The sequence below is a fragment of the Ciconia boyciana genome, chromosome 2 (genome assembly GCF_034638445.1).
Source record: "Ciconia boyciana chromosome 2, ASM3463844v1, whole genome shotgun sequence".
NCBI lineage: Eukaryota > Metazoa > Chordata > Aves > Ciconiiformes > Ciconiidae > Ciconia > Ciconia boyciana.
In genome coordinates this window covers 153,502,193-153,528,102 of record NC_132935.1, presented here as the reverse complement: position 1 = coordinate 153,528,102, position 25,910 = coordinate 153,502,193, and the positions used below count along the sequence as shown (strand labels likewise).

Here is a 25,910-nt window from a genome sequence, read left to right as displayed (position 1 = left end):
TGTGCCTCGCTCCATCTGATGTCTATAGTAGTGTGTGGTGAGTGGGAAGATGTAGGGTTTTTTTCTCATAAAGCTTGAGATGTGCTCCTTAACCCTTGCCACAAGTCAGCAACCTCTTAGGCTGCCCTTCTTCTATGACCAGTCTAAATGTGGATGGGCATAGATATCTCTGCTATCCTCCACATACACAGGTTGCACGCTTTATCCTCTCTTGTGATTTACTGTGTTTCTAAATCCTTTCTACCTACATTGTTTTTCCACCATGAAGAGAAATAATTTCCAGTCATATCCAAAGAGACATACAAGTGGAAATGCAGTTGTTCTGCTCTATTTCAGGCATCACATAGTCTGTGCTAGGTGTAGGTTGGCTAGACCAGGGATTCGTTTGAAACAGGTAAAATAAACTACTTTTCTATGTAATGAGGCCTTGGGTTCCCTGCAGATATATTACATCATTGTTATACTCTCTGTCTGCTTTCTCAAAAGTTGTTGTGGATTTTGTAAATAAGACAGAAGAGTATTAACGTCTTTCCGGTAATTTGTTGTTCTCACTGCTTACTTATGCTTTTTGACTAATTTTCTTCATTAATATTTGATGTCGTACAGTTGTCCATTTATTTTGGTTTTATTCGTCTACAGTATAAATAAGTACATATTACATTAATATTCATCCGTACTACCCCAAGAGGGTAAAAGACTGGGACTTGCCATTTGAAATTGCTTTTAGAGCTAAATTTGCTTCAAAAATATTTGCTGCAGTAAAAAACAGGTATATTAAATCTACCTCAGTATTATCATCGACTTTAACTTGTGATGATTTTTGCTGGGGTTTTTTTGAGAGGTGGTGCTACTTTTTCCAAGATTCTTCCCTTTGAGGCTTAGACTAGATTGCATTTCTCAGAAGGTATTATCTTACATTTATTCAAGTCTCAATTTCCTCAGTCACTAGGCTTCTCAGTCCACCAGTATGATATATATATATATATATCTCTGAAAAGTCTCGCAAAGCTCATTGATCATGTTTTAAAAGATAGTTTTAAACCTAAGTTGTATTTCACTGGCAAATTTCATCACTTTATTTTTAACTTGCTCTTCCAGATTATTAATTCTTTAGGTAACATTATCTTGCTGTCAGTCCCTTAGGAAAGTATTAGCTTTTCTATTTTAAAGATTGTTTTAATGTTCTTTTGTATATACACTCTCGTTCTTTTTCTCTGTTTGTTATCGCCTTCAACCTGGTTATATGTAAGGACAGAAAGACAAGTGCATTTCATTAATTTTAGGGATTCCTCTTGCCTACACTGTCTAGAATACATGTGTGCGAGATATTTCTGTGTGTTGTTTGTTTTTTTTTTAATTAAATCAAACTGCAAAAAGATTACAACTGTTAATATTAAGGAACTATTCTGAGCCTGTAAGTAGCTGAGGATGGACCACAAAAAAAAAAAAGAGAGGGGAACCTGCTGATTTTAGGAAATGAAAATTCACAGGTTTTAAACTCATCTGTTTATTTCTCCTGATATTTTCTTCAAATCACATCATTCTGTGAGAACACCATGAGCTTTATTAATTTCAGTGAGAAACCACAGCCTTTGTAACAGAATTTTCTATTTTTTTTTTAAACTGGCCTCACCTTTGTACTGAATTGGTTCTTAATTATGAGATATAGTGACCTTTATCTTATTTCAAAGTTTCACTCTCTAGTCTCTTCAAGATTTGAGTTCTGTCATGATAAAGCAGATGATTTTCTCCTTCCCATGTAGTCAGGAGCATTGGTAGGCCAGTATTGTCCCTTCTCAGGTTTGCTTCCATTTGAGGAAGTACAAAATACACTCCAGCCCGAATGACGTCAGACCTAACTTCCCAAGGACAGGAGAAAAGCCTGTTGGTGAATCACTTGAGTTATCTATTATAGTGGCTCTTGCACTGTCCTCTGAAATAGCCAAAGCTGGCCATAACAACATACGAGAATAGCCCAGCTAGTTAGTCTGAAACTTGATGTATTCTGTGAAACTGGAAAGTGGAAGTGCCCGAAGATCCTGCCCAGGGATGCAGTGGAAGAAGCGCTCAGTGCAGGTTGATTTCTAAAGTTGCTTCTTTCTGAAACCCCAGCAGTTGCTTGTGCTTAAAGTTTCTTCAAGTTTTCCTTTCATAGATTGAAATAAAAACCTTCAGAATGGTAGGATAACAGTGCTTGCTTTCCCTGGTTTCCTAAAAGTAGTTTTTTTCCAGTTTTAGAAAATTGGTTTGGAGAGTGAAAGCAAAATAAACATTTCTTCAAGGAGGCCTTAGACTGGCTTCATTGACTGCCTTGTCTGGGATTCGAATGTGGTTTATGGGAAATTGATAACAAGTTCCTGTACATTTGGAAACCTTCAACTCAGCTTTAGCTAGTTTATAAGTGATTAAGTGGCAATTAAGAAAACCTTATGTCAAAATCAGAATGTTTAAATTTGGGGTTTAACAGTGTCTACCTCCTTTTAATCCTAATTGACACAAGTTGTTCTGGTTCCTTATTGAGTTTTTTTCCCCAAAATGCTATTGTTAACCTTAAAAGAGCATTTGTGTAGACATCTATGTATAAAGTGCTATGACTTTTTGATGAAGAGAGGCACTTGGGCACATGCCTCTCCAATGTGTGTATGGATTCCATGCTTTCACCTTTTTTTTGGGAGTGGGATGGATGAAGAGGACTTCAACCACAAAATGTGTGGGGGTTTTTTTTCTTCCTGTTTATGCATCTTAGCTTTTAATGAACTCAGGAAATAGCACCTAAAAGCATTGTTGTGCCTCGGTCTTAATTTGGTCTCATCTAAGGAAGATGGTGGAATTTGAGTGATTTGTATGAAGTTGTTTAGGTAACTATTTATGTCGTGACAAATGAAGTTCTGCTGTAGATTAGAAACTGGCAGAGAGAAAAACAAATTATGGAAAATAGGTCAGCAGTATACAAGGGCAAGAGGGATTTATTCCTGGAAAGCCTGCTCATTTTGAAAGAGGGGGAGTGCTGAGATGGCAACTTTAGTGAACAAGACACAATTATTTAGATTAGTTGAAAATAGATAGGATTTTGAAGGAGGCAATAGAAGAGGGATGAGATTGGACATAGAGCAGTGCAAGTTACTGAATGTTGAAAAGCATGCCTCGAGCTGTATGCGAAACGGCAGATGAAACGGTATCCTTTCAAACAACAGTCTGAGGCCACAGTGTCAGAGACATTTTAAGTCATCTCTGCTGCTGAAAGAAGCAGTCTTGGCCATGCTTTACTTCCTCCCTTGTGCCTCCCTAAGCTTTTATGACACTGTTAATTAGACTGAACTGGACCAGCCTGGGAAACGTAACCAATTACAATTGTTTTTATTAAACATTAATTTTAATTCAGAGCTTTTCTGTAATGACACGAATGCTTGAATAAGCAGAAGGGAGAAGGTGGACAGAGGGATCCAGTGATGAACACAATCATGTGGGGAGAGGAAAAGATGGGACTGCCTCTTTCAACAGACCACATCTGTGGTTTGCGCTGGCCTTGCAGGATAACGAAACGCCAGGCTGAGATGTTATTATGGGCAACAAAAAGGCAATACAACTGCTTGGAAATACTGCAGCTACATGACGTGCTGAATTCAGTCCCTACTGCTATGACTTGGGGCGAAAAAGGAAGGGAAAGAATCAGAAAGTAAAATAAGGTCTCTGTCTGAGAATAAGTTTTAAAAATTTAATTATATTGAGAAGCTCATACCTGTTCTGATGCAAAAAATGGCACTGAATTAGTTATTTTTTTAAATGCCTTCCTTTTTGTATAACTTAGGGTTAATTTGCAGAGTGCTTCGGGAGCTGTGGCTCTAGCACTTGTGTGTTGTCCTACTCTTTGTTCCTCAGTACATTTTAGACAAGAGGTCTTCTTTGGTGTCCCTGGATAGCTTAGCGAGGTGGTGGTGATGATGATGCAGTTTGGCTGTTGATCATGTTTCATCGCGTGTCCTGGTGGAGTTTTGGATGACAGCGAGCGGTGTGCGCATGCTGGTGCGGGCTCGGGACCAAACTGCTCCAAGGGGATCAGTGCTTTCGCCAGCCTCTCTCCAGCCCCCAGGCTCCGTTTGTGGGGCCAGGGGCGACAGGGCCTGTGGTGCTGTTTGTTGCCCTGAACGGGGAATGACTTTGCTGTCTGCAGTGATGAGTCTAGATGTTTTTTGATGTTTTCAGAAATTTGCTTAGCGCTGTTTCATTTTTAAAGTGTCATTTTAGCTTCTCTCCTTTTTGGTTCGCTTCAGGAATACATGTGAGTATTTTACATTTTTCTGGAAGTAAGTCTGTGGCTATCTCAGAGAGATCACCCAAAACTGAAAGCATCTACGACTGGAGATGTACCTCAAAAATATGGAAAGAAATCTTCTGTGCCTCAGTTTCCTCAAATAAAGAAAGAATTTGGAGAATAACTTGTAATCTTCCTGAGGGTGCAGTGAAGCTAAAGCCATTACTGTCCATGAAGCACTTTTACCATACTGTGCTGGAGGGCACTACAGAAGTACTGACTACTATTTATTTTAAATTTGATTTAATGCTTTTGATTAAAAAATTAATAAAATTGTCATAGACCAGATTGTAACCCTGTAGGCACTTGGAATGGAGCATTCGTAAATGAAGCATTTACTGAGAAGTTTGAAATTGTTTTTCATGTTGACTTCAGCAAAACAAATAGAGCAAAGAACAATGAAAAATGCTATAGTATTTTCTGTTATTAAAATGGTGAATTTGTTTGGTGCCTAAGGTAAAATCCATGGTGTGCAAAAGACCAAAAAAGAAAACGCTATGGCATAACAGGGAAATTCAATTGAAGCAATTTTAGTGGGGTTTCTCAGTGAGGGATGAGGTGAAAAGCAAAAAGTGGCATGCAACTGTGCAATTCGGCAAAAGAGAAGTAAAAGATAAAACTGCAAAATGGTAAAATCTCATCACTCAAACTTTGCCCAGGAGCCGAGAGCAGGCTTGGGTGCCTCGTGCCTCTGCGGTGAGGCTGGGTGCCTTGCATTGCTGTCGCAGTGCTGGGGCTCCCTTGGGCATCTTCCTCTCTTGGGACCTGGGGCTGGGACCTTGCCTGGTCTTGTTCCTTTAGGGGAGGAAGAGCCAAAATGGGAAGAAGTAACTTTAAGCTATGCAAGTTACGGATCCCTTAGCTCGGGTGTGTTTGTCCATCTAATGTGATGTGTAACACCAAAGACCTTTAAAACAGATATGTAGGTATTTTTTCTTTTCAACAGTAGGAATTTAAATCAAAGAAGTCATAAAATGAAGCTATATGTTAGCAAATCCTAGCAAATGAGAACTGAAGGTAAATCACTGTCTAAATGAGAGGAAACCCATGTACTTTTCTTTAAGCAAGATGATAAAATAGTATAATTATGTTTTTCTAGTTCTTTGGGCGAAATTAATAGGGTGATTTTTAGTAACACAAAACAAAACCTTTGAAAGTTATGTTTCTTAAATGAGATGACATTCAAAGTTAAAGAATACATGCTAACTTTAAGCTCCCACCAACTTAGGGCCTTTTACCTTGTTGGAAAACAGATATTTTAATTAAATTTTTAAAAAGCCAAGTCTTCAATAAGCTTTCTGATGTCATCTCTAAACAGTCCTGAGCCATGCTGAGAAAAATATCCAGAATTGAATTTTGTTATTAAGATGCCTGTGTGAGTAAAATGATGTTTTGTGTGACGGAGAACAGAGTGCTATACTTTTAGCTTGCTTCTAAATTGACTCTTACATTCAATACTCGAGGGGATCGAACTGTTCTGTACTTGGCTGAAGCTAGTGAAATCCTTGCGTGCTGATACAGATCTGCAAATCAAGCAACAAGGGACTATTTCAGATTAAAAAAGAAAAAAGAAATGAATAAGGATAAAAGAGCTATGAGACCTGTTTGAAAATTGCCTAATGACAAATTCAAGTTGCTAAATAAGAAATGCTTTTTGTATCTTAAAAAAAAAAAAAAAAAGAAAAAATCCTCAGAAGGATGAAAATCATGGTCTTTGAAAAGGTGAGGTGAATTATAATATATTCAGGAGCGTTACACGGAAAATGTGAAGTGATTTATGCAGAATTTTTTCCTTTTCTTTGTCTCGATATCAAGGGGAAACTATGTGACTCATCTATAATACATCTCTGCAGAAGTCTTTCAGATCTCTAAACTTCTAGGTGGAGGCATGTACATTTGGTTTTCTGCAGGGAAAAAAAATGTGTGTCCCAATTTCATGTATCCATTGTCATTTCTTTGGCTTTTAAAAATCATGCAGGACTTAATGACTTCTTTTTTTTAATGTCTATATACAGAATAAGCTAACTTGTCAGATTAAAGGAAAAAGTATTTAAAATTCTGTTGTTCTACATTAGTTACAAGCAGGTGAACTCAGTGTGCATCTATTTATAGGAGAACTAATGGATGTGCCTAACTTGACCTACTTTAGGCTACTCAACGGAAAAAACAAACAAACTGCAGTTGTACCACTGCCATGTAATTTATTTTTTTCTTACCTTAAGAGCAAAATAATGTCTTTGCTGTTGTGGCCTTCTAAATACATATGTATATGTAGAAGCATATATATATAAATATTTATATATATATTTCCTGCATGCCATGGTAACGCACCATGTTAGAAGTATATTGTGGGGTTTTTTTGCCTTCCATAAACATCAGCTTCTCTGTATAAAGTGAATGTTATTGTTCTTTGCTGGTCCTGAAATCCCAAATCTTGTATAACCTGGAATTGTGGACTAGGAAGAACTCAAGTTCTTAAAGAAAACTAGACATAATTTTGTAAAAATCACGCCGGTTGTGAAATAATTCAAGTAAAGCATCTTCTACCAATGCAGGGGCAATTTTCTTTATATATGTCGGTATTATATGAGTTACCCAGGGCGGGTGGTGGTGGTATATAAACACATATGTATGTATCAGTTAACACGATGAAAGGGAAAATAAATGGTATATGAAGTCATCAACCAGAAGTGTGTTTGTTACATGGCAAGTGCCACACTCACATTGGCTCACCATGCGGGGATGTCTCTGTAATTGAGGTAATTCCTGTGTTATTCAAGGTAAATGATAAAAGAGCCTGCACAAAACCAGGCCAGCCTTTGGGCTAAACTTTGCAGGGGAATTTGATTATACATTGACCTATAATTGTAGCCTCATTTCAAATAAAGCTGATAACTATTTCCATTAAAAATATTTCCCATGGCTCTGACTTCAAAGTATGACTTTGAATCTGTACATAATATGAACCTTAGTATTTGTTTTAGACTGGCAGATCCTGGTGGTCTATATGTCAGTCTGTGAATCATATGACAAGAGTATAAAATTTCAGAGATCTGAACATGGAAATAGTCTGCAGATAAGCCTTATTTAAAACAAACAAAGAATATAGACTTTTGCCTGTGAAACAGATATGTTTTGGATCCTGAGGAAAAACAGAAAGCAGAAGAAAAACTGTAACTAGGCAGTTACACAAAATGAACCCATTTTATTTTCAAGGCAACAATCAATTTGAGGTAATTTGATATAGTTGTACATGGGTCTATGAGGTAAGTACTTCTCTTTGTAATACAATGGACACATCTATAATTTGTTATTGATCGGATCTTCAGAAAGCTCTTTAAATGCTTTGGTTAATCCTGAAAGTGTGGCAATCCATGCTTTATATATTTCAAATATTTAGCACATGAGAGGTTAGTACTTTCTTGCTGCATCTAATCTGTTAGCTGACTTTCTATCATCATATTGCTTTTTAAAACCTCCCTTTAGTGGACTCCCCAACAGGCAGCACTGTTAGCTGGGGTGCCCTGTCCGGTCATGCCAAACCTTTTCTGGCTATTCCCGTTAGCTGTGGTTGGTTTTGCTTACAGGTCGCTCTGTAAGTGAACTGTCTCACTAACTCATTACGTGATGAAGTGTCTTGAGGTTTGTAATCCTTCAGATAGTTTGCATCTAATAAAATGTTTAAAAAACAGGTTATGGACTGCAAGCGTTTACCAGGTGATAAGAAGAGGAAGAGGTGAAGCTCATCTGGTATTTTTGAGCAAGAAGAGGCATTTTGTGGCCCAGCATCCTAAGCTGCGGCTGAGACAAGATCCATTTTAATATTACTGCTTTTCAAAGTGTCGTATCCAAGTGTCTTATCTTTATTTGTCTTTGAAACATGGAGTATTATCCCCAACATATTAATAGAGAAATGCACTTTTAAGTGATTTTTTCCCACTAGTGTATACCAAGTCAGTGTAGGAATTAAGAAAGGACCCAATGTTGTCTTCATCTTAAGTCTCTCTTTCGATATAGGAAATATATCATCAAAGTGTTATTAGGTTCAATTTGGCCACAATTTACCCATTTGTCAATGAGCAGAAATTTAGGGCACTGAATTATCATCGTTATAATATTTTCTAATAAGTTATGAATATTATGGTGATGCATATTGTTTGTGGACTTAGAGGTGTTGCAAAATGGCTGACCATGAAATAGTAGTTGTGCTACAATAACACTTGAGTCTTCTTTAAAATGTCCCTTAAATATGATCTGGTGGGAACGGCTACATATTTTTGTTATCCATTTGATATTTGCCATCTGTAGAGGAGCCTTGATGTATGGATTTGTTACGGTAGCTATCAGTTTACAGCACACCTCCTCCCTCTGCCTCCCACCTTGGGGTGTCAGTAGTCCCGGAGAAGTCACTGAAACGGTCTGGAGTGGGATGCCCTCAGCCTGGGGAAAACAAATGTAGTTTTCACTCAAACAGTGAATACAGGCTATGAAATATGATTACAATACACATTGTGAAACGCTTGAGAATCAGCGCTGCTTTAGACATTACTATGGTTTTCTTTCTCTATCAGATCCCATTTTGTGCTGTTTCCCTTGTATGGGGTTGCCGAGTCACTTAAGTATTTGCAATATTTTTTTTCTTTTTTTTTCTTTTTTTTTAATCAATATTTTTTCTCTGCTGGTAGGCATAGACCATTAGGCTACATTAATTAACAAGCATGTTCGATCAACAACAAAAAACCCCATTGAGTTTTAATGCATTTCATGCTGTTTGTTGGCAAGCTACCACTGTAAGGTCATGTCCGAGACTCTCTTTGCTGTAAAGAAGCAGAACCAGCAAAATGTCTCAAGTTAAATTCACTAGCAAGAAAACCTTTTGTCTAAGCTGCTAAAACTCTAAAAGGTTCTCGTACTTTTCAGTGCTGTCTGCAGTGCCTACTGTAAAAAAGAATTAACTGCAGCATCATCTAGTAAAAAGCTTTTTTAGTGCAAGCTCCGTTCAATGGCTGAGCAGTATTTGTGTTGTGCTGCTGCCGTTAGCCTGGCTAGCTGTGTGATAGAGGTGTGTGCCACCAAGTAGTTACAGAATATATGTGTGTGATTCCAGTGACACATCACAGGTTGTTGAGCCCCTAAAGACTACGGGCTTCAGTAAAGCTCTAAAGTAATACACGCTACAAAATAATTGAGATCCTATAGGGCTTGCTCAGTTTTTATTGGTATTACAAGGCTTTTAATATATGTTTTAAGAAGAGTCATTACACGTGAAAAAAATGGTAGTTAGTCAAAACTGAATGAAGTGCCATATGGGTTTGTCAAAGGAAGGTTTTATCAAATTATATTCGTTGGCTATATGGTGTTCTGCTTTTTGGACAATAGAAAATCAAATACATCTCTCTTTAAATCTGTAAAAACATTTCCTTTCAAGGTGCTTCACAACAGAAATAGTGCCATCATGAAGCCAACCAGTTTTAAGGCTCAGCTTGATCAGTTTATTAAATGGGAAATAAGAGATGATTGCCTGTGATAGCAGGGGATGAATTTGATATTCATCAGAGACCTGGGAAATCCCTTCCATTCTGTGCTCCTCTGTGTCTATATGATGTCTATTCACTGATCTGACTGAGCAAGGCAAATTTCATTTTAGAGTAGTGAGGCATATAGAAACTATATAAATATTGCCGTTTCCAATTGTGGTGTGACCATCCTGCACAAGGATGTGAATATCATAGGGATGACTGAGGTGTAAGGAGAATATTAACTCATATAGATATATAAAAGATTTAATATTTTTTGGTGTTTTTTTGGTTTAAGTGAAGATGATTTAATGCAAGGTTTCTCTCTCTCCTCTCCCTGGATTACTGATAATAGCAGTGCATCTAGTATAGGACTGATGTGGATTACACAACGCTCTCACCTAATTATTTGTGCATATATATGTGTTCAAGAGGGAGAAACCCTATTTTTTTTTTCCGATAACTTTTGTTTTTTCCCCATGTGATCTTTGTAACTGCTCTTCAGATTTGATTGAAAATTGCCATTCTCTGGAGATTTGGCCAGTTAATCAAGAAGTGAGAACATTAGCACAAAAGCCTGATGCTGGTATATTTGTGCTAGTTAAGACACAGGAAGATAGGTCCCTTGGGAGCTGTTTCCTATCAAGTCTCATCATACAGAGAGAGAACCTACTTCATGCTGCAAGGACCAAACAAACATTTATAAAACACAACTGCCAGGAGACTAATAGCAAATACGGCCTCTTCTTCCATAATCATTACAGAGCAGTGCAAGAGAATAAAATGGGAAAGATGAAGGGAACGGTATATTTTAATAACATAAGCATTATTTTTGTTGTGTCCCGGCTGGAGGAAAAAATACTGGTGTGCAGTCTTTCAGGAGCTTTTCGCTATTGATAATGTGTCCTTCTCAACAGTAAAATCTAAAGTACCTGTTGGATGTTACATACTGTTCCTTTCTGTTCGGTATTTACAGTACTTTCATTCACTAAGCTAAAATTTAGAACACTTAAATGCTAGAAAACAAACAAGCTTGAATTCTTCTTCGAAAACACAGAGGCTGTGCATTGACAGGCTTTTATTTGCAGAGGGTGTATGTCTGATATATTTATCATATGTTGCTCACACTGGTAGCTCTGCCTGTTTACTGCGGTGGTTGCAATTGCTTGCCATTTCAAGACCCTGCTTTCTCTTGCTAATGCTAGTAAAAATTCTGAAAGTATTGTATAATGAGAACATCCACCCCGTGTGAAAATACTTTGCTGCAGTTACTCTGCAGACTAGCAAAAATACAAGAGAGGTTTAATTATGTTTTAAAAGACCGTTCCTTTGTACGGCTCTTGTGTACCCGTGTCAGCCCATCTTTCTGCTGAGGCTGCTGGATCTCTTGTTCAGTTAACAACTTCACAAGTCAGAAAAAAAATTGGTTTGTGTACAATGTGAATAGATTTACTACAATTTACAGCTAAATTTCCCAGACTTTCTCTTTTCACTGAATACGTTAAATCTCAGAGTGGTTGAGCCTGCTTTCCCAGGTGAGAGCTCCATGGTGGGGCTGAGCCGGCTGCAATGCCAGCTTGTGCTTGCTGCGGGATGGGGCCGGGTGCGGATGCTGAGCACTGGTACTCTGGCTGTCTCGGCTTTCCATAATCCCCTTCCCGGCATTTAGACAAGGTGGACGATTAAGCTCTCTAAATTGAGTGTAAGTTAACAGCAAAGTCAGGGCAGGGAGGCACAGGTTTGGGGGAGGAGCCTGTAGTTGGTGCTGGAGGTGCAGGTAGAGACACAAGAGGAATGAGTTTAACACTGCGGGTTGCAGAATTGAGTGAGGAAAACGTGCAGAAGGGAGGTCGGTGGTGGAACCTTAGCACAGCTCCACACACACATGTATTACGATAAACTTTACTTCTGCTTCCCTTTCTTTAGGGTTAATTTGGCTTTACTCAGTGCACAAGATAGTTGCTGTTTACACAATACCAGTCAGTTTTTTTCTCTTCTGTCGGTCAGTGTAGCAGACCTTGCCATGGAGTGTTCACGTCATTTGAAAGCAGAGTTGCTCTCTTTCGTACAACCATTATCACTAAAATAACCAATCAATTTCTGAACAATAATGAAATAATTATTATATCCCTCTGAACTGAAAAAAACCCCCCCACCCAAGCTAAACACCTTTACTCCCATTTTTTCCCAGTTATTGGTAGCATGGAGATGTTGCTTTTGAATTTGAGAGATGGAATTAAGTGTTCAGAGAAGACAGATTTATACATAACCCTTACATGCCTTCAGAGCCCATTTCCCATTGTGTCTGGCTGAAGTAGATTGTAATCGGCACTTTCTCAGACCAGGCACCTAGAAATAAAGACTGCACAAACTAAACGTGTAGGAATTTAAGTGACTGCACTAACTTTATTCAGACTCCCTGGCTGCTATTCAGTTTTCTGCAGGTAATCGTCGAAAGATGAGGGAATGTGAAGAAGTTCTGCTTATGTTTTTGGGGAGTTCATTAGAAGTGTATGGAACAGCAGAGATGAGTGGGAAAGTGCTTCTTTGAAGATGAAGTAGTGACTGGTAGTAATTGTGGATTAATCAGAGACAAGAGCTGATGTTTCAGTAATGAAAGATAAAACGTCCGGTAAGATAGGGAAGGTGTGGCTGGTTTTGAGCTTTGGACACGACACAAGGCAGTCTTCACTCAGAAATAATCTGAGAAAATGTAATTTTCTTCAAAATTTTCTTCAAAAATACAGAAGAGATTGGCAACTTTTCATATGTATTTCATTAATGCTGTGCAGGTGAACTGTGAAATGGACCTTTTTAAAGGCAGAACTTCTAGCACTAATAGTCCATTTTGAGCAGTTAAGGTAATTTTTCAGTTTTTTAGTAATTAATTTTATTACAGAACTTAGAACAATAATTTTTTTTTTTATTTTTAGAACAATGGCTTTTTTTTTTTTTTTTAATTTTTGCAAGAATCTGCTACTGTGTACCTGTGCACAAACAACTCTTACAAGACACAGGAATTTTGTACAGATCCGTTTAAAAGTAAGAATAACTCTTCGAAACCCTTAATTCTCTTAAACTAACTAAAACAAATTTCAAGAAGTTTTCTTTCTGTTTGATGCCATTGTTCAAAGTTGTCATTATAGTGTTTAATTTCCATCTTAGTAGCCTGAATACATGAGAGATGGCATGGATGCTTTATGGAAAGTTACGTCCATGTCTGGTGGCATAGCGAAGCCCGGGTGAGAAGCCCTGGCTGAGCCATCTCAGCAAAAGGGAATTGGGGGAATTTTGCACTGAACACACCAGGATATGTAGAAGTACACTGGAAGAGGTGCTTTAAATTTTCCTGTCTGCTGTAAAAATGAAATATTTTAATTACTCTATTTCAATTTTTGGGGAAAAATAAATCATTCTGTCTTTAGTGGCTGTACATTAAAACTTGTATCTTTTGATATAGCTGGAATCAGTGTTCTTACAGAGGGAAAAGAAACCTTACAAGTTTGGGAGTTTGCTCAAATCAGTTATTTCTGAGAAATATCTGCAATAATAACCGTCTGGGTTCTCGGAAACTTTCTTGTTCTTCTAAATGTCCTTTTCCCTGTCTTACCTCATGATAGCACATCCAGGTGGAATTTGCCTTTCAGAAGAAAACTACTTTCCAAATAAGAAATAATTGCTTGATGCAGAGATTTTCACAGCTAGTTACTTTTCTTAGTAAATCAGAATTTTAAGTCAAATCCCTCTGCAGGTGTCCAATTTTTCTCTCCGTTCACTTAAATGTAAATCAAAATCTGTGTTATTTTGAGAAGAAAAGAGAGCCTGATTATTGTAATATTAAAGATTTTTAAAAGGGTACATCATACATCTGTTGATTATGGCAGTAGTGCTTTCGTTAGGGTTGTGATTCCTCCTCTAAGCACCTATTTACAGGCACATGCATGTTTTTGATACAGATCTGTCTGCTGCCCAGGAAAAACCAGACACAGGCGTGTGGGAGCTGCTCTTTCGTAATTGCTTGGATAATGGACAGTGAGTCTGGTTCCAAAACTTGCTGTGTTTATAATTCTCGATACAAAAGGCACAAAAAGTAGATGCGATAGTGCCAGATAGCATCTGTTTTACATAGCTTTTGGTTTGCAGTTTCTGATGTGTTATATCCTAATATTAAAAGATACGGTATAGGCAGGAGGCAGGTGGGTTGGCTGTTGCCTTCGTCCTGGCTGCGCTCAGGGTCAGGCAGGGGGATGCTCCTTCCCTTGGCAGAATAAACCTCTGGACCACCAGCTGGGACAGAAAGAAAGAAAACAGGATGTGCAACAAGTGGAGAGGCTTAAGTGTGAGCTGACATTAGGAGGCTCTGGGAACGAGAGCAAAGATACTATCAGAGCTGGGAAGTGGTGGAAAGGAGGATTTCCACAAGGGTTTGGCTCAAGTCTTGCACGGCAGGCTGTATCCCAGGAGAGCACTGAAAGTGGGTCTATCAAGAGCAAGTCCGAAGGACTGCTGCAAAGACTGAGTGGGGCAAGGGGACTTTTGTTTACAGACTTACTTTAAACTAGTCAAGGGAAAAACTTGTGGGACTGAAAGATGGTAAAGTGTAGGACCCAAGTGGTACTGGTTGAATGATGCTTACATTGTACATATATAGATGTCTGCTAAAATGACACAGCATAAAGCCAGACATTTGTTAGCAGAGGCATATCTTCCAATAGGTAGGATGTTATTTTGGCCTCTTCTGACCTGTGTATATACTTATCGTATGTCTGCTTGAAAAGACCACACATGGAAAATTGCCAAAAACATTGTATTAACAAAGTCACATTCATTTGTGATGACCTTTTATCATAGCTGAGATTCAGAATTGTGTGTCATCTGATTTTAGACTTGCAGATAATAGCTTCAGTGCAATATAAATACTTATGTAGTTTTCTGCAATCACCAGTGTCCCTAATTTCAAAACAAGAAACCCATGGCAACAGTCATCTGCAAGGTTCTGTATGAAACAAGGTGGAACGCTGCTTTTTAATGTGAAACAACTCCAAATGCTCTGATTTTCCTATATATACCTTTTTGCGTGTAACTTTAGAATTGTCATGAAGATTTGAATATTTATTTATTTTTAAACTTTATGCAGTGGTACATATAGAACTTCAGCCGAAATCAGTAATATAGAAATGTAGATATATAATGTAAATATAGATATATAATGTAAATATGTAAATATAGAAACTAGCTTATGTCATATTTATGAATTACATGGATTATCCTTTATATTGGGTTTATAAGCAACTTTTATTATATGGAAAATACTTTATTTTGAGTTCTTGTTTACACTCATAATGCAGTTCTAGGCAGGTTCAAGATGCTGGTTAACCTTTGAAATGTATTACTTGCCTAGTGCTTAACGGAGATAGATGACGAAGAAGTGCATATTAAAGCCTCTCAAAACACAGGATCATCAATCTTCAAGTAGCTTGGCTTCACGGAGCACGCTGCTATCCAGGATGCACAAGGCATATCTACAGCCTATGGAAGCTTGATGCATCCAGCCTCCTGCTTTTGCAGATTCTCGTTGGAAATGTCAATTGGACATTACCAACTGCCTCTGCCTGCCTTTAATATCTCTTTGATAATTTCATATGTTGTCTGACTCTGTGTGCTAAACTCATAGCCTATCACTTATTATTTTACTGACCTGATGGCTCTGGCTCTAGAATCTAAGTCTGTGTTTGAAACGTACTGTTCACATTTTATAATATTTTCTGTTTGGTCACATGGGTAATTAAAAGCATAAGCTTCTAATGAGTAACACAGATAAAAGAATGGTTTTAGATCTTCTTACTGGTAGTCCTTGCATTACCTTGATCTAAATTTGAAAATACAGCATTCACAACTTTGACGTTAAAACCATACGTTTAGTGAATAATGTATGTACTTTTTGGAAAGTCAAATTAAAAATAAAATCAATTGGTTACCATTATAGCCTCACGTAACTCTTTGATGTCAGCCTTTTCTGGCATGCTATTAATAAAGGCTTGTGATAAAATGTTTAAAGAGATATTGGTACTTTATGGAATTATACAAGCTGCATTTTCTTATACTGTTTTTAACTCTTTGCAAATGAGCCTCAGCAAGCTGCCTTGTTTCTTCAGTTGAGTCCCCAGTAACCTGCCCAGAGATAGCTTGGAAGGAGTTTGCCCAAACACTGCTGACCGTCAGCTGATTTTTGTGCTTTTACTTGTCTACCTTTTAAAAAAAATGCTGGCTGTGATAGCTTCTGTAGCGTTGCTTTTATAACTGTAGTAAAATTAGGATATAAAACTGACTAAACTATAAATATCATTACAAAAACACATAAAGTGACAAAAAACAATTTACAACAGTTTCAGACAGCAACAGAAAAGATTTTTGTAGTTGTGGAAGCACACATTTCCACTGCACATGCAGTAACCCCAATAATCTGAAAATGGTAAAATGTCATTGTTAAAATAAGTTAACCTATTAAACCTAGGTTTAAATGATTTTTTTCTTTTTTTTTAATATCTAGGATGAAGATCGAACAGAGGAGGACAACAGCAGAGTTGAGCCCGTTGGCCATGCAGACACTGGTTTGGAGAATGCTACCAATTTTTCCCTGGAGTAAGTTACTGGCAGAACACTTTGTTTTAACGATGAGTCTTGAGACTGAACATAGACTAGCAAAAAACTCAGAATAATATGAGTGATACTGCTCTTAAGAAAGTGGGGCAGTCTTTATTAGGTCATGTGTCACTTTGGTTTTAAACAATTTGCTTCATGGACCTTTTTAAAGCAGATTTTAAACCATTTAAAAAGCCTGTGTTAAAGATGAGCATTGGAACCTTGACATTTATAAGTGCTGATGCTACAGTAGATTTTCTGCCTCAAAGAAGATGCTTATTTGATGGAAGTCTGAAAACTTGACAGAAGGAATAGGGTCAGTGCTAGCACAAATAGATCAACGGGCAAGAATTTCAAAGGGGAAAATCTTAATTCCTGTCACCAGTTCACAGTCTGCTGAGAAGATGTGCATGGAAGTCACATAAGTTGTGTGGTCAAAAACCTCATACTTTATGAATGGATCAAAACTGATGTTGTTTAGGACTGGGAAGCTCCTCCTAATTTTAAAAAAAGCAGTAAAGGATATTTTATTTCATCACGACATACAGCAAGCTTGACCTTTTGCATTTCATTGCAAAAAGCTGATCCGTACCTCACTGTGGAATTAATGAGAAAATATCCCTTCTACCCTTAAATTAAACCTTTTAAATTGTTTAAACTTAAATTTTAAATAAAAATAAATCTTCTCCTATTATTTCTGAATTAAATGAATTAGGTGCAGAGGGTTTAAATGTTAGATAAAGATCATGGTGACATCTATTAGGCAATACATGCTGAGTTTTACTCTGTTCCATTTAAAAAATATGTTACATTGTAAATTCCAAATGCTGTTTGCTAAATAGAGTTTGCAGAACTCCTGTCAAATTCAATGCTTCTTGGTGTTGCTTTTAAGTAACTTATTGACTTTTCATCATATGCCACTTCATTCGTTTCTGGTTTGATATCGTACTTCTTTGTATGTTTTGAAGTAGTTGGCCCAAACTTCTGAGAAAATCAGGAAGCAAAATTGAAACCATCTCTCTTAGGAAGGGATAATTTCCTTTTGTTGTCCATTTTACGGAGTTTAACATTTGAATTTGGGATGGATTTTTTTGAAGAAAAAGTATAAGAAAAGTGAATGCCTAAACTGTAAGTGTGTATTTTGGAAAAAAGGAAGGTTACTGACTCAAGCAATAAAACAAGTTAAACAGTGTAGGCTGGATATGAAGACTGACTTTTTTTTTTTTTAATTTAAAGCTGTGTTTCCAGTTATGATAGTGCCAGGTGAATCATGCTGATTTTCACTTGTTCTCTTCCTCAGCCCTCACTTTTCTTTTGTGCTAATAGTAAAGTCAGAAAAAAGTTGATCATAGGGGGCCATAGGCATACAAATAGCAAATGATGCCTTTTAGAGTGCCTTTTGGGGGTGAAAGGTGTTGCTTGATTCCCATGAGTTGCTTGGCACACTAGTTAATGAAAACTTAGCCTTAATGTACAGTGAGAGTGAAATGAAATTAGCCTATACAGAAACTGGGATGGGAACATCACCAAATGCTGTAATGCTGTCAACCTTAAAACATTGGTCTAGGTCTGAAGAATAACACATTTGTGGCTGATGTCTCTCAGCTCTCCTATTGTTGCAATACCTCTTGAGCTAAACAGTGGCAGCAAGGATAGAGACCTTCCATTTGTGGTGTTTAAAAAATGAGTTAAAAAAATCAGACATGAATTGAGGCATACAACAAATATAAAGGCTACCTTAAAAAAAAATTTAAAAAATTTAATGTAGAAGAAATATAAACTGAACTGTAACACAGGATGTTTGTTGACTTCCTGACAATATGTGGTCTGGTTATTCTCGGAATGCAGATTAAGCGCTGCAAGCTTTTGTGATGGGCCACCATATGATCAAGAGCTTATTGAAGGAAGTAGAAAATCTTTTACTGCTATCATAGGGCATTGGTCTTGCTCTTTGCTCCATTTCTAGATTAAATTTGATTTGTATGCTTATGAGAAACAAGCTTCTCCAAGATCTGTGTATATATATGTAGTGCCAGGAAATATGGAAAAAGTATGTAATACTAGAGAGAGGCATGAGCCACAAATTTAGATTGTGGCTTTCGTTCAGATCTCTCACTTCCAGATTTACTGAGAAGTTTGGCCTTCGTGTATTATTTTCTCATCTGGGTATTTATAACTCTTTATGGTTTATGGGCTATATTCCACCCTTCCAGATGTAGGCATGTTTCAAATGCATTAGTAGATTTGGTCCAAATCTGTTTCTAGAATTTTTGCATGTCTCTTTCTGAACCAGTACTTTCCTCTTTCACTTTTCCCCTCTCTGCGGCAAAAATTATAACTGAAAAGTAGATGCACAGTTGCTTCAGGAGGATGCCTGGTTGGTTTTGAATGTTATAGTTAAATCTTACTTCAGAAACTTTGCCTAGTAAGGAGATACAGGTACAGCAAGCTTCCAGTAGAAGATACAGAATTACAATAAAACTCATGTGTTTTAAAACTAGAAGAATTTAATCAACTAAAAATTTAATAATTCTCATTTGATTAAGGGGTAGTTATGTAAAAGCTAATGTTAAGGCCTAGAGTGGGCTCTCCTGAAGATAAAAAATAAAGCATCAGCTTTTAGGCTTTTGAGGAAAAATTGTATGTGGTATTTAAGGTATTTCTGCTTAGCAGTCAAAACAGTTTACTTAAATTTAATTTTAGAATAAGGAAGAAATAAAACCAATATGCATGCAATGATGATACCTATTTTTATATAGCAAACTAAGTTTACAAAAAATTTGATTTTTGTTTGTTTTATTAATTGAACTGTTTTTGATGATTGATCTCCTTTCATGCTGTCAGATTAATCTTCAGGTACGTAGCATTCAACAATGCTTTCATCACCATGACTTGATTTCTGGAATGCTTTTGTTTTTCTGTGTATGTTTGTGTGGGGCTTTTTGGTTCCTTCACGGTACATGTTCATATTCCCTCATTCGTCATTGTCTCACAGTGATATGGTAAAGCTCGTAGAAGTCTCCAACGACGGCGGGCCTTTGGGAATCCATGTAGTGCCTTTCAGTGCCCGAGGCGGAAGGTAATGTATCGTGTAGGATTTTAATTGAATCATAACTTGCTGTGTTTTATCTTAGTTGTGTTAATTTCTGTATTGTCTGCCTTTGGCTTCTGTAGAATATTGTGTTTTTCAGAAGGCAGTCTCACTGATTAAGAAAGGAAGAAATGCAAGTTTACTGACTCTGTACTTGGAATGGACTCAATAATGGAAAGGCACTGCTTAAAATGAGTTAGAACTGCGGGGTTTTAGTAGCGGTTCTGTTGTGATCTCATGGGAAATTGAATTATAATGACATTTCCTTTTGGACTCTTAAAAATTATAATCTGCTGCTCTAATTCAGGTGGATACTTATGCAACATTTCCTTGCTGACTGTTTAGAGCCACAAGTTCCCAAATAACAGCAGGAGTCTAAACCAGAGGCGTCCTACGCCTGCGTTTGATAAGAGTGGAAGAGAAAACAATCATCACGCTTTCGATATTTAGCATTGTCCCATCTGTTGAGCTTAAAATGAAGTAGCAAAACCAGTTGGAACATTCTGGTTTTGGGGAAGGTGAACCTGTTTTAGTTATATGACAAGCTGGAACTCCTGAAGTTGGAATGATTACCAAAAAAAAAAAAAAAGTAAAGAAAGTAATTTACATGAAAGATAACATTTTGGGGATTATATTAGTAAACAGAATGCATCATTTCTAATGCTTATTTTGCTAAAGTAGAGTTTTAGCATTTAGGGTCATTAACATAGTCTCAGAAAAATAGCTTAACTTTTGTAGTAATTAGTGGTGGATTTGAAGCTCTTAAGTATGTTGAAAAAATGATAATTCTTCAGGAATATAAGCAAATTTTATTTTGGTGATGCATGTTCTAAGTATACACTGTATTGTCCATCTTTAAGGAAAAGGGGAACAAATACATTTTTTAAAAAGTAATCTTTGATTACTCATGAAGGGGTATTATGTTCTCACATGTCTGTTGACCCAGCAGCAATTTCAGTTTAGTAATTAAAAGGAAAACTAACTTACTATATATATATCTATCTCAAAAATTAATACCAACCTATTTTCAGAGATGATAAATGTATTTTTCCTTCTATACCAAATACCTTCACAAGATTTTAAACACAGCATAAGAGCTTTATTTGCAATTGTTACTTTAAACCCAATGCTTTCATTGCCATACTGACATGTATTATGAAAAAATGTAGTTTTTTAAAATTCAAGGCTACTTTTTCTGGGGACTACAAGTATTAAGAACAAACTTCCGTAATGTGGTAAATTCTTCTATTCATGATCTGAAATTTAGTAAATTTGGTGTGTGGATGGAAAGGGCATGAGTGAATGGTACTTCAAACGTAAGCTCACAAGTAAATCCCCTAAAGTTGGAAATACTTGAAATGTTCACACAGTTATCTGGGATTTAGACAGTGTGAAGGCCAAATATAAATTAAAAAAAAAAAAAAAAGATTTAAGAATGTTGGCTGCCTACTAAGTACTTGTTTAATAAAATTGATGTTAGAAATGTATATTTTGACATTTTGAATAAGAATTTTAACTCAAGTAAAATTCACTTCCAGGCTGTTAAAGTGGTTGTCAAGTCTGAGGCGAAGCTTGAACTGTTTATACATAATGATAGCATGTAAAATGAAAAAGCCGTAAACACAGAAATAAAATATCTGACTTTTTTTAAGGACGCTAGCTATGTCAAGAGCTACGAAGGAGTTTTAACTCTTTTTTTGTCCCGAGTTTGGGATTATATGATGAAGTTTTATTGCAGGAAAGCCAATTTTAAATATAGATGTTTAGAATCAAGACGTACTTGAAAATCAAATTCTGTTATAAGGGAAATAATTTTTATATTAAAATTTATCTACTTTTCGTTCATAATACTAGACTCCCCTCATTTGGGATGGTACGTGCAATTGCTGTCTGAGTTTTTTCGAACCCCCCAAATAATCTGCTGGAGAGGGGAGATACTTGGGTCCATGTCTTAAAAGTGTGGAGGAGCAGAGTTGGAGAGGACCTGGGATATTTCCAAAACATTTCCTCCATGCTCTCTGCCTTGTAGTGGAAGAAAAGTAGAGTTCATTGCTTGGTGTATTATTGATTATCCGCATTCATGTAGTACTGCTGCTTTGCTGTCAGCTGTACCCACACCTCTACATGCTTTCAGTGAGAACAAAGAGATTTTCTCCAGTGCCTGGAGCCTGGAGTGTGGGCAGGGAAAGGAATGCACTGAACTTCAGTTTTGGAGAACTTGGTGGGGGTTTTTGGTATCTGTTGTTGGTTTTTGTTGTTGTTGTTGTTTTTCTTTTTTCTCCTGGTCCCCCAGCTCTTTTGAGCAGATAAGATAAGATACACTTGGTTCTCCTTTTGCTAGATTCAGAGGGAGAGCAGATGCTTGGCAGCGATCCTCTTCTGCCTACTTATTTCTCACTCTAGCATATAGCTGCTCTTTGTTCCTCCTCTGGCTGCAAAGCATAATGCTCCGTGCTACAGTGCGCTAACTTACTTGAGCAGGGGATCTGCTCAGTAGAAACCTAAATATACAAAACCAAACACAGGACTCAGTAAAGACTTTGAGGGATGTCCAAAAAGAAAAGATCTGATGTATCACATAGCTTAGTCCATTGGCCCACTGTTGTTTTATATTTGCTTGGTGTTCAGTTCCAGTTATGCTGTGTTTTCAGTTATTTTTCTTCCAGTTAATTTCTTTTGCTTTTGAAAATGTTACTCAATAGGCAATGGTTATTAAATCAATAATTTTAAAAAGTGAAAAAGTGTAAAAACATAGTAATGCAATTCTCCCTTTTTTACCCTCATGCATTAAGCAGGGGCCTTCTCCCACCAAAAAATCCCCCCTCCCCCAAAGCAAACACCCCAGACCTCTAAAAATTATGTGCCATAACTATGTCCTTTATTTATATTGAGGAAATATTTGACTTTTTCACGCTCTTTTGAGGGTTTGGGTTTGGAGTAAAAATCTGTCTTCAATATTGGCTTTTGATCTTGAACAAAATCTGTAAAGATCTCTGCCTTGTCTATATAGATGCTACTAATTATTTCTGACCCTAGTAAAACTGAGACTTTTTTTTAACGACCAAAAAAAAATCTCTCCGTAATTCTCTGGGAAAAGTACTATTGATTTGTACAGACATGGACAAACTCTCTTCTATGGATATGTTTCCTTATTATCCTTCTGTTTTTGCCTCTAGAAGTTTATCAGTCCTTTATTGGCCTTTTTGATCATATACTTTGGATAACAGAGTTTGTTCACCTTATCAAAAGGGAGGAGGGGTATACATATTAATTCACATGCTTGTGAAGTTTTTCAAGATAAAAGTTTTGTTTGCAAAACCTGCTTGCGCATTTTTGCAATGGCATAGATGCAGTGCTAAGCAGAATAGGAGGCATGAAAATGAAAGCAGAAAGAAGGACAGAATAGAAAGTGAACAGGAAAGTGTTTAGATAAGAGTAGAGCAAAGAGGAAATTAATGAGAGGAAAGCATAAAAGGAAAGAAAATTCTAAATCTGGGCAAAATTGCCTTTCGCACCAATCCTTCCTTCTTATTAGGCGCTCAGAGCGGAGAGCAAGCACTCAGTCCCTTAATAGCATTTGAGCAATCCTGGCTGATGGAGGATATTATGTTGATGCATAAATGGGGTTACATCTCCTCTGCAAGCTTAATAGTAATTATAGCATAATTTACCGTTATATAGCCTCTTCTACTTTTAAGAGTCTTTGAAATCTTCTCAAGCTCTATACCCTAGCTGCTCTTCGGAAATCCTGCCATATCTGTCTTTGGAAGGAGATTCAACTGACACAAGGAATATATGAGATAACATCAGAAATCTCTGTGAATAATGATATGGAAGTTATAGTCCCAGGACTACTGTGAAGTCTACTTAGTAAAACAGAACAGAAAAGCATTTGGATATTCATCTGAACATCCATAAAGAACCATAAAGAACCATCTGAACACCCATAAAGAACATCCATTAATAAGTATCAGACACGTTACTTTGATGCAGAGCAGTATGTAGGGCTCTGCCAGCTGTTATTCCTATTGAAGGAAGATGCCACAAAATCCATGATAAACTGTACAGCTAAAACCTGGCAGCTAAAAATATTTAATCTGTGTTTTTATGTTATATATCCTAAATGTCTTAAAAATATTAAGGAAGTCTCACAAGAATGGGAAAAATAAGAGACTGAATTTGATTGCTTTTTGTCAGTTTAAATGACAAATTTAACAGATTTTATTAAAAAAATGAAAAACCTCAAATGAAGGTAGGCATTGATGTATACACAATCCCCATACGAGAAAATTGTTTGTATATTTTTCTGTTCTGTAGTTCTTTTTTTTTTTTTTTTGCTTTTAGTGGAAGTGCCCTTCATTTTCTAGAGTTTATAAATCACTTCATATTTCACTGTAAAAGTTTTAGTCTTTTACTCAAGATATAAAGAAAACTAAAGTAATATCTAATGGCCATTGTCTATATTGAGAGTCCTTAATACCACCTTCAAGGTGCCTCTCTAATGATCGTATTCTGTTTGATCATGTAGGAGGTATGTGTTATCTGCATCTCCCATTTATTCCTCTCCTGCATTTCCAACCTTTTAAGTCTCAAAGGTAGCCATGGTTTTCAAAAACATAAGCATTGGGAAAAGGTTCCCTGTGGTGTGAATGTACCATTCTCTCAGTCTTTTAGCTGAATTCAATGCTTTCTTTGTCTGATCTCAGCTTTTTAAAAGTTACATAAACTTAATTTGAAGTATTATTCAAGCTAAAAAGCTGAGTGGTAGTTACCAAAGATTGGAAATTGGTTCCGGACTTCAGGCGTGAAAGCTGATAAAGTTATTTGAATGCCTCTGCAGTAGCGCCGTGATGTCAATGTTGTGCAAAGGAGTTTATGTCCAATTTAGCATTGATCAGCCACAATAATTTAACTTGAACAAACAAGCTGATTTGCCTACTCTGACCTCCGAATCTCAGGAAATTTGTACCGTGTTTATGTTCCTGTAGAACTCGGAGATCTTTCATTGCGTGAAACCACTACACATCGGCTTTTCAATCAATGCTTATTTTTGCCCCTTAATCTAGTTTTTGCCTTTTCATGTTAGCGATTTTACATAAACATCTAAATTGGTTATTTTCTGTTCTGTCTGATTTGATTATATTACAGTTAGCTTGCAGGTAATAGGTAAATAACTTCAGTGTGTATGTACAATGGGCGGTGATGGCCAAATCATATTCTAGATGCTCAATGTAATATTTTTATTACTCTCATAGTATTTACACTGTCAGTTTTTATTAAGACAAATTATCATTATTTCCATACAGCTGGATGGCATGTGGGGAGTTCACAATTTCAAAGAACTACCCAGACTAGCTCAGGCAATTTAGATGTCAATAAAACACTCTCTGCTTATTTCTAGTTTTATCATTGGTTATAATTTATACTGAGAACTGAAATGTTAACACATGTAGCTGAGTTTATTTTAATTGTATAATTAGAGTAATGAACCTTGTGGAAATACAGTGGTGCAAATGCTAATATAATCTAAGCTGTTTACATTCCCAATTAGGTATTTAAAACAAATACAAAGATGGAGCTCTGTGCTTTGATACTGTTTCCCTTCTGTCCCCATGTCAGCTAACATTAGTCTAAAACAGTGCAGGTACCCAATTTCCATTCATAATTATTGTTTCGACAGGGTTCTAGACTTGCAGAGTGTTATGCAGAGGTTCACACAATATTTAATCTCAGTCTCAAAGAAGTTATAGTTTAAAACATTTATAATGGAAGAATTTATGGTAGAAAACATGTTGACTTACTTTAACTGGACAAGATTGAGCAAATTCAAATGCACCCATGTATTTGTATGCTACATGGTTATGTTTAAACAAATATATATACTGACTTTTGTATTTTATACTAGATTAGCTTACAGGCTTTCAAAATTTATGTTTTCCTAATGTAGGAAACGTAATATTGAAACTGTAGTAGAGCTACATCTCCACTTATCAGGATTAATGGTGGTGGCATACAGCAGGGAAAAAAAAATCCAATTAGTTTTTAGGTTATTGCATATTTGCAATATCAGGTCTACTCTGTTTATCTCCAGTTACTGCAACAACAAACAAGAATTCCCATAATGCCTTTCTTTAGAGTTATATTCTTACATCTAACCATAATATGCTGAAGAAATACCTTAGGAAATTGATAGGCTTTTGTTACTAAAATTTTCCGGAACACACATTTTCTGCAAGTTCTAGGAGAGTTTACGCTGCTATGCAGAACCACGTTCAGGGAATTGTTTCTGGAACTGTGTCTGAAGGGATCTTTTGCCCCATGTGTTTATATTAAAAAATTAAATAAATTA

General features: G+C 36.7%; 1 protein-coding gene across 15 annotated transcripts in view; it reads left to right on the top strand.

Moving 5' to 3' along the window:
* Positions 1 to 25,910, top strand: part of PARD3 (par-3 family cell polarity regulator) — a 463,980-nt gene that overhangs the window by 223,078 nt on the left and 214,992 nt on the right. For 13 of the 15 annotated variants that reach the window (XM_072854617.1, XM_072854615.1, XM_072854614.1 and 10 more), the window contains 2 exons: positions 16,379 to 16,470; positions 19,466 to 19,549. In XM_072854617.1, coding sequence (XP_072710718.1) covers positions 16,379 to 16,470; positions 19,466 to 19,549 — 176 coding nt within the window. The remainder of the gene's footprint in view (positions 1 to 16,378; positions 16,471 to 19,465; positions 19,550 to 25,910) is intronic. The other 2 variants (XM_072854616.1, XM_072854611.1) reach the window with 1 other exon arrangement.